General features: G+C 33.3%; 1 protein-coding gene across 1 annotated transcript; it reads left to right on the top strand.

The window, feature by feature from the left end:
- The first annotated feature begins 5,408 nt into the window (after window positions 1-5,408).
- On the top strand, window positions 5,409-8,519 carry LOC134693263 (tubulin alpha-1A chain-like). The gene is made up of 3 exons (XM_063554010.1): window positions 5,409-5,566; window positions 5,940-6,162; window positions 7,252-8,519. The coding sequence occupies exons 1-3, from the start codon at window positions 5,564-5,566 to the stop codon at window positions 8,379-8,381; spliced, it is 1,356 nt and encodes a 451-aa protein (XP_063410080.1). The 5' UTR covers window positions 5,409-5,563; the 3' UTR covers window positions 8,382-8,519.
- Window positions 8,520-9,757: the final 1,238 nt, after the last annotated feature.

Genomic DNA, 9,757 nt, shown 5'->3' with positions numbered 1-9,757 from the left:
GTTTGATATATCCCGGGCTTATTTTGAAAAAGGTCAAGATATTTCAAGAATGCTTATATGACTGGACAAAAAGCATGTTAATTATTGGGACTATGATAGTTCTGACTTTAATTATTATATCTTTTAATTGTCATTATGAGTTCAAATATTCACACACAATTATCTTATGGTTAAAAATGTATGGTTCTACTAATCCGATATTTGACTTCGTATCTACGTGTCAAAGATAGTTTTAGCAGATTATCTGAACAATGGACAATAATTGCCTAATCCGTTGTTACATGTTTTTCTATATTATTCTGTTATATATTTCTTAAAATAACTTATATTCAGTTTTGGATAGGTTCTTAAACCGTAAACACCAGACTCAATATTGTAACATCGTTTATATTCTTGTTTGGGTCGTTTATTACAGCAGATTTAATTGAGTGTGTAGCCACATGTAACTATTTTTGGTTAGCTTGCTTGTTAGCTGAACCGTGAAGTCATTGTTAGGTTAGGTAAACTACCCTACTTTAAGAAAAACTAGATAAACAGAAACCCATTCGATCTGTCTGTTGGACTATGCTACCTTGAAAGGAGGGTAGTATACCTGACTTGATAATGACTTCACGGTTCAGCTAACAAGCAAGCTAACCAAAGGTATTACCTTTCCCTACACACTCAATGGAATCCGCTGTAAATTGTTAAATTTTATACCGACTTGAATCTTCATTTTATTACCCAGCAAATAGTCTGGCTATACTTATAACCTCTGAACTCTTAAGTTCGTACGAAATGTACTGCTCGCTATTTAAGTCTTAGAGAATATAGACTATTTTATAAGGGGAAATTAGATTTTGGATTGGCTTTTAAAAAAAAAAAAAATTCTCTTATATATAGCTTTTGTGTCTTTTTTTCATTTTGTTGGTTAATATTTGCTCTATAATCCAATATAAGAAGTCCAGTGATTTTTAACTTACTCGAATCGAGTTTGTTTCAATGTTACACTGTTACTCTACTGCCCAAGTTTAGAAAAAGGGCTGAACATTTTAAACTCGTAGTTCAGTTGATATTATAAGCTTAAATCAGACTGTTGTTCTAATTCTCAGTTTTGCTTATTGTTGAATGTCGTATGGGGGAGGGAATACAACGCATGTTAAAGAAGTTGTTTCTCGTATCAGCACAAAAGTCATCATTCGCAATTTACATGAGATTGTTTCCATATATTCCTTGCAATTACTCTAATCAGAAATCGTCGGTTACTTAAGGCTTGGCAAAATCAATCTTTATTTCTTTAGCTGCAGTCCAAACTTTCATATCCTCGTTTTTATTGCTCAGCTTTGCAGAGCATATACTTTAATTTTATTTGAAATGTCCTTATCCTTTGTGCGATTGAAATATTTCCACTTTATACCAAACAAGCACAAAGGTTCCTGGTTCGATCCCCGCTCCAGGGAGAAAATTTCAGGGACTGAATTTTTAGTTCTTCCTTGACACCATTTGCGAGTATGGTCTTGAGGAAACGATGATAGTCCGTCGGAAGGGGACGATAATCGGCTGACACCTATTAAGAGAGAGCCAAATATCTTGCACGTAAAAGACACCCTTGTAGATTTCGAAAAAGAGCAGGCTAATGCTGCTACAAGGCAGCACTCCTACCCGCAAAGTGGAAAGAGATCAATATAAGTTGCAATAACTTGTTTTCCAATCAACTATAAATACATATGTTTAAACTAAACCAAACAAGCAATCAGAATCTGGTTTTTAATTCAACTTTTTTTACTACCCTATGATGTCGTAGAGATCGCTTTCTTCAGAAACATGAAGTTATCCAGTTGTTTGTCAAGTCGAAATAATAAAGGTTAAATTTTGTTTGTTCTGTACTAAAGAGGATAAAGGAAAATTGCTTCAATTGTTTCACATTAGGGAAAGTTGTATCTATTTTAGTCAATGCGAATGGCCGGTTTGAAACATTGTGTTATTATAGTTTAGCCGCTAGTTAAAAAGGGTGGTGTTTATTCCTGAAAAAAATGTGTGTGTTCCAGCCGAATTTTCGTAGATTTTTTTAGATTGATCAAAATTATCAAACATAAAGGATGCAAACCCTTACATTCCCCCTTCCACATGGACCAACAGATTGAAATAAAACATCTCTCGTTATTTATATATAGGTATATAAGTGTTGACACTACGTGAAACGTATATATATTCTGTAAAAGCAAAACTCGTTTTGATATTCGAAAGTCCTTTAGGATAATAAAATTTTCATAAAATTTCCAATAAAGCTATTATAATGATACTTTATGTCAAGAAATCACGTTAACAATCTGTATTTGTAAACATAATTTTATTTGCAAGCTATATATAATTCACAAAGTCAACAGAAATAGAAATTTTAGGAATATGAAAATGTGTAGTTCTCTTTTAGATTTATAACCACCCCCTTTATAAATTTATCATAAAAAACTTTCGAGTCCCAATTTTTTCAAAATGCATTTTAAAATACCTTTTCAATATGTCAATAGAAATGATAAAATAATATATTTAAAGTGACCGTATTTTTAATTATGTGTGTAATCTTCATGAGAAAATGTTAGACACAATGTTAGGTTTTTCTCTGAGCGTTATGTTCGGTTGGTTATTTCTGATAGATTGGCTCAAAAATAAGACTGAAGACAACACCCCAACAGCAAAGGACTAACTGGTATCGTTACAATACTCTGAAATCGATGATTTTATTTATGAATAAAATGGCCAATATCGGGTTCTACACTCTATACTCACATTGTTATAAAAAAGGCTATTTTACATATTAGTAATAAATATTGTTGTGTATATTAGTAATAAATATTGTTGTGCAAGTGCATTGTTTTCATTTCAATTTGTTCCCATCTACGCAAAATATCTAGAGAAGGATTTTTGTCTATATTGAACTCAGAGATATTGGACAACATTTCATAAATGGGGATATAGTTAGATAATGTCTTGTTAAAGGGAGGCTATCCAAAGTTATATTTATGTATTCATGGAAAGATGTTTCATAAAAAGGAGTGTTAAAATATTGGACAATGATTTGATTTAATTTTTGTTTATCTTATCGATAAAATCGAGTAGATATTTTGTCAGTGGTTACTAATACTTTAATTATATTCAAACATTATGACTTGGTCTAATTAACATAAAATTTAAAATATGTTTGTTTGGAATAATATTTGCCTGATAAAGTATTTTCAGTTATAAATATAAAAATGTGCATGCTTCATAATTTTGTACTGCATATAAGAATGATTTGATCCAGTATTGCATAATAATGCACATAATTTTCAAGAATAATATTTCATTCAAAGATTCCAGACAAATTCTCACAATTTCATGTCAAAGGATTCTGAAGGGAAGACAAATTACGGTTTAATGTTTTAACCAGTCTATCCGTCCGTCTGTCGGTGATGTTTTTGTTATCGTATATTTTGTTAAACCACACAACAGAATTTAGTGAAACTTTGTAAGTAATAAAGACAAACTATTTGTCGATTTGCATATCTACTGGAACTTCGGATATATTTTTCTTCTATAGGAGTTATGTCCCTTTGACCTTATATTTTTTTGCCTACATATACTACTGTGACGGTGACGGTATGTCCATGCAATTCTTCTGAAACCTCACTTCATGATTTGATAAACTTTGTCGATAAGAAGGACATACTATGAAGATGTGCATATCTACAGAAAATTTTGATTCAGTAGGTTGATGGAGTGATGACTTTTAAAAAAGAAAAATGGCCCAAGACCTCTTAATGTTTGTTTTTTTATGGTTTTGTGTTATGGAGTAAATGTCATACTAATATGACTGAAAAATTCATAAATAATTCAGTCCTGACTAAACTTCCAAAAACCGAATCGCATCAGAGCACGGATATCATAATAATTTACAAAGTTCGGATAGTTTTATTTATCCATCTCCCTTGTACACGGATCTGGAATTATATATAATATTTGGTGTTTGGTGAACTTTGTATTCCTTCGTTTAATAAAGAACTTTATAAGTAACTTTGAATTTCGTAAACTTATGACAAAATATGTGATCATAATCTGTTAAACTTGAATAAATCAACCTCAAAATCTTACACCATGTAATGTTTTGCCCTATCATCAGTGAATTCGAAGATAGCCTTTCGTTTCTTCTTTCATTGCGAAAGACAAAAATGTAAGAAACAATTACTGCACTAAAATTGTTTCTCAAAAAATCCAATTTATATTTATATTCATGTTTATATGACCTTCGGAATTCTTCTCCGTGTTAAATTAAAAATGTAGAGAGTGGTTAGTCTAAAATATGCACGAAATATTGATACATTATAACAAGTTCATGCTTTTTAAATATTTTATTTGGGAAATTTTGTAATTTGGGTAGAAGTTTTAGTACCGTATATATGATAAATCAATTATGAGATTTTGAATCGAATTTGTGATTACCCCCCTTTTTGCAATATTTTATGGTCAATAAATGCAGAATGTTGCCATGGATACACAGAAAAGGAATTATTTTTCACCCTTTTAACTTGAAAATAAATGTGATACCTTTAGAGATGTGATTATGATGCTTTCAAATGAAATAGAATAATTAATCGCAAATGTGCTCAGTGGTGGATTCAGAGGGGGCACCCCTCCTCTTTGTTCGACTAAATAATATTCTTTATATTTTTCAAAGAATCGTTTAAAAAACGCCTCGCTACTCTCGCAAATGTTCCCCCTATCTTAGGCGATTACGTGCACCATTTCCTTGGATCCCGGATCCGCGGCTGGTAAAAATAATTTAACGTCATTTTCGAAATACAATACAAAAATATATATTACCTTTATACGATGCTTATACTTATTGTTTTATTTCTATGAGTTCCCGATGTCACCTATATGACTCCTACTGAATTGCATATGCAATTTCTAAATAGAGATTACTTGATGTTCATTCTAATGACGAGTGCAGACTAAAACCTCAATTCAAGACAAAATTATTTCTTTATTTTTTATCATTTTTTTTTTATTTCTACATTTTAAAAATTGTAAAAATGACACATAAGACACCTGTTATCGGCAGTAATTATTTCCAGTAGTTTCCTATAAGTTTTGTCCCTCATAATCAATGTATTAATCTTTCAGCTCCATTTGACCTATTTGTTGCTAGAACAACTTTAAAACAGTTACAATGGTTAGTTAGATGTTGGCTTACGATAGACTTCTCTGCGACGTCCAAAATCTTTTAATTTATCTTATTAACAATGATTAATTTAACTTCAGTAGACTTTGATCAATAGAAGGGTCAAAACGATTTAAAACCAATGCAGAATTTGTCACCCGTCCATTACGATATGTTTGATAAGAGTATGATTAATACAGAGACGAGTTTTGGTTCTTTTGGTACTATGGAGATGTCAAACACGAATGAACAAGAGTTTTCCGGAATATAAAACCGACTGGCGGACCGATTTTGGCATTTCACAAGGTACCTCTCACAAGTGACGCATTGCTGTCTAAAGTGAGTTTTCTTGGTTGATCTTGGATACTAGTCTATTTAATTTTAAACATGGTAAGTAACTTTTGTACACTTCAGTCTTTAATCGATTTTATTATTTTTTATAGATTATAAATTATGCCAGTTTATTCAAATACCACAGTCAAATATAAAGATTACTGTGAAGTCTTTAAATGATATTTGTCTTCTTATTTTTTGTTTGCTGATCGATTTGATGTATAAAATAATAACTGAACTGATATTTTGTTTATTTTCTTCTCTTATATCTTGCACACGTAAATATCATACTAACAACTGCTGGAAGACTGCATTTTTTTTTCGGAAATAAAAACGAACTGCTCTGTCCTTTAATGACCTTCAATACACATTTGAATTTCGATCGTCATTGAAGAGATTCATCATCTTATATTGCATTTGTATTTTTCAGAGGGAATGTATTTCTATCCACGTCGGACAGGCCGGAGTACAGTGCGGTAATGCCTGCTGGGAACTGTACTGTTTGGAGCACGGTATCCAACCTGATGGTCAGATGCCCTCAGACAAGACCATTGGAGGCGGTGATGACTCTTTCAACACCTTCTTCAGTGAGACTGGAGCTGGCAAACACGTACCAAGGGCTGTCTTTGTTGATCTGGAACCAACTGTAGTCGGTAAGTTAAAAAAAGAGTATACATTGGTTTGGTTTATTACAAAAAATAAAACAAAAACTAATGATTTTAAGTAATGTGAAATATGTTTGTTCATGAAATTGGTAAGTGTAAACTGTTCATATCTGATAGAATAGGTATTCTGAACTGCAGTGAAGTGTTAAGATTTTGAGCCGGAAGCCTCGACTCGCAATAACAAAGAGATGACGGGCAGCAGTGAAAAAACGCTGTTCCTTTGCTTTTTGGATTCTTTTTAGTTTTTGTCGAGACGAAGTGCATGTAGGATACTCATCGTTATAGTCGAAAAGTAATGCACCTTGTCCCTTCCTTTTTGTTTAGCAGAATACATTCACATAAAGAAACGATAAAAGTGGTCTTTAAAATTCAAGAAAATTACAGAAATGAAGACCCCCTGGCCCCTACCTAAACCCTCGTTTATGACAAGAAAGAAATTTAATAAATATGGATAATAGTTCTCTGTACGAAATCATAAATCTTGGATTGAAAACCCTTCTGTTATAAACGATTACCATTTATATCTTTTTATTGGATACACGATTGCATAATGTAAATCAATAGAACATTTACATACTTAAATGTTTCGACCTACTTTTCCGTTTTTGAAATACTTTTGAATAGACAAACTTTAGTCCTATTGACATAGGTTTGCGTTTATTTACACATGTCTGTCCTCAAAAACTGTATTGAGTTTTGCATTGTGAGCTATCGAAATAAAATGTTTACTTTGCAATTTTTACATGTTTATTCACAAAGAAATGCATTTAACTAAGGACAATTTGTTTAAGATTGATAAATAATTTTCTTTTGTATATATACGTTAATGACATATGCTGTGACCCGAGAATGTTGTTATAACTTATATCTAAATTATTCATTTTTTTTTTATTGTACATATTTATCGTACCACTTCGAAATAAGTTTAAGTCGAGAAGAAATCTTTTGTTTATACCAACACATTTTTAATTCATTATCTCGAGCCCTCGTTTTTATAGAATTTTGATTAATATGTTGGTTTTTCCTATAAAACTTTTTAACACATTTAATTAATCGACAGTTAAATTTGCATTTCAGATGAGGTCAGAACTGGTACATACCGTCAACTCTTCCATCCAGAACAACTTATCACCGGAAAGGAGGATGCTGCCAATAATTACGCAAGAGGTCACTACACCATTGGAAAAGAAATTGTTGATCTGGTTTTGGACAGAATCCGTAAATTAGCTGATCAATGTACCGGTCTCCAGGGATTCCTCATCTTCCACAGCTTTGGTGGTGGTACCGGATCAGGATTCACATCACTCCTCATGGAACGTCTCAGTGTTGATTACGGAAAGAAATCAAAACTGGAATTCGCCATCTACCCAGCCCCACAAGTCTCCACTGCCGTCGTAGAACCATACAACTCCATCTTGACCACTCACACAACTCTTGAGCACTCCGATTGCGCATTCATGGTAGACAACGAAGCCATCTACGATATCTGCAGACGTAACTTAGACATTGAGAGACCAACATACACAAATCTTAACCGTTTGATTGCACAGATCGTCAGTTCAATTACTGCCTCCCTGAGATTCGATGGTGCTTTGAACGTCGATTTGACTGAGTTCCAGACCAACTTGGTTCCTTACCCACGTATCCATTTCCCATTGGCTACATATGCACCAGTCATCTCTGCCGAGAAAGCCTACCACGAACAGCTCTCTGTTGCTGAGATCACCAACGCAACATTTGAGCCAGCAAATCAATTGGTAAAATGCGACCCACGTCACGGTAAATATATGGCTTGCTGTATGTTGTACAGAGGAGATGTTGTCCCTAAGGATGTCAACGCCGCCATTGCTACCATCAAGACAAAGAGAACCATCCAGTTCGTCGACTGGTGTCCAACTGGTTTCAAGGTCGGAATCAACTACCAACCACCAACTGTTGTACCAGGAGGTGATTTGGCTAAAGTACAGAGAGCCGTCTGCATGTTGAGCAACACAACCGCCATTGCTGAGGCATGGGCCCGTCTTGACCACAAATTCGACTTGATGTACGCCAAACGTGCTTTCGTCCATTGGTACGTCGGAGAAGGTATGGAAGAAGGAGAATTCTCAGAAGCCCGTGAAGATTTGGCTGCTCTGGAGAAGGATTACGAAGAAGTCGGTGTAGATTCAGTAGAAGGTGAAGGAGAGGAAGAAGGAGAAGAGTATTAAACTAACTGAACGATAATTAAAAAAGACAGTTGTTCCAAAAAATAAATAAATTCAAGCAACGAGTTATTACAGTGTGAGTCTTGTGATTTATAACTTGACTTATAACTGACATAATTGCGTTTGCCCTAATATTTATATAACTTCTATTTCTAATTAACTTTCAGAATCTTTATACTTATTTGCCGTTCTCTTCCAGGCAAATAAAACAAACAAAAACAAAACAGAAACAAAAAAACTTCAGAACTACGAACAATTTGTATTAAATGTGAAGATATGGTATGCTTGCCAATGAGACAACTTTGCATCAGAGACCAAATGACGTAGAAATACAGCCCTCAACAATGAACAAAACAAATACTGCATTGGAAGCTACAATAGGCCTTGGCATTACAAATGAGAAACAATTCAAACAAAGAAAAACAATGATTATATAAAAACAGTTTTTGTTCGACTGATTTGTATGGTGATCCTCGGTATCTTTCACCTGCACATACATATTGCAATTTATCATTTAAAATGCAATATCTGAATAATCCACTATTATTATATGGTGATCCGACTTTTCCATGACCATACACCTTTGGTGTTGGTATTATCATTTGCTGCACAAGTCCACTGGTTATATGACTACATCAGGTTCTTGTAACTCAAGCTTAAAAGGTAAAAGCTTAGCAAAATCTTGCTATGATAAAAAAAAACACGTTGTGAACGGAAATCAAAGAACATTCGTTCACATTGAGTCTCAGTGATGGAAAAATGAAAAGTGAAAAATTCGACACCAATAATCTTGCCACGTCTTAAAAGTATCGTGTTGCGAAGCTATTAGTTTCATACAATATTCACGCCATTATTACATTACAAATGTCATTTTTGGATGTGATAAAGATCCTTTTGAATAGAATGAGTTATAGAATTTATAACATCTCCTTGACAGAGGAGATATTGAATATACGAAAAAAGTATGAATATTCAAGACTCGATTCGCGATTTTGAATAATTTTGCTTTTATTGATTTACCATATTATATATGATGTCTGGTCACATTCATATTGATAAGTGCAGGGACAAATATGAACAAGTTTCTGAGACTTCATCTGACTATGTATGCACATACTTGAAATACATATTACTGCTAATGATCCTAAATCCAAAGAATATACAAAAAACAGCCATGCCAAGGGCACATCACATACTACCCTGCATTACAATTGTTGTTAGAACTGTCACGGATATCCAAAAGAATCATCTTATAACAAGTTAGTATTAAATGTCTGTACAGGAAGGCATGAATGAGGATATTCATATGCAAAGGAATATTGTGTAAACAATGAATGTTAAAAGTCCCATAAGTCTCACAACAAACCGTAAAGTTTCAA

This window comes from Mytilus trossulus, chromosome 1 (assembly GCF_036588685.1).
Source record: "Mytilus trossulus isolate FHL-02 chromosome 1, PNRI_Mtr1.1.1.hap1, whole genome shotgun sequence".
Taxonomy (NCBI): Eukaryota; Metazoa; Mollusca; class Bivalvia; order Mytilida; family Mytilidae; genus Mytilus; species Mytilus trossulus.
Note: the sequence above shows the minus strand (reverse complement) of the source record. Positions and strands in the feature narration are given on the sequence as shown.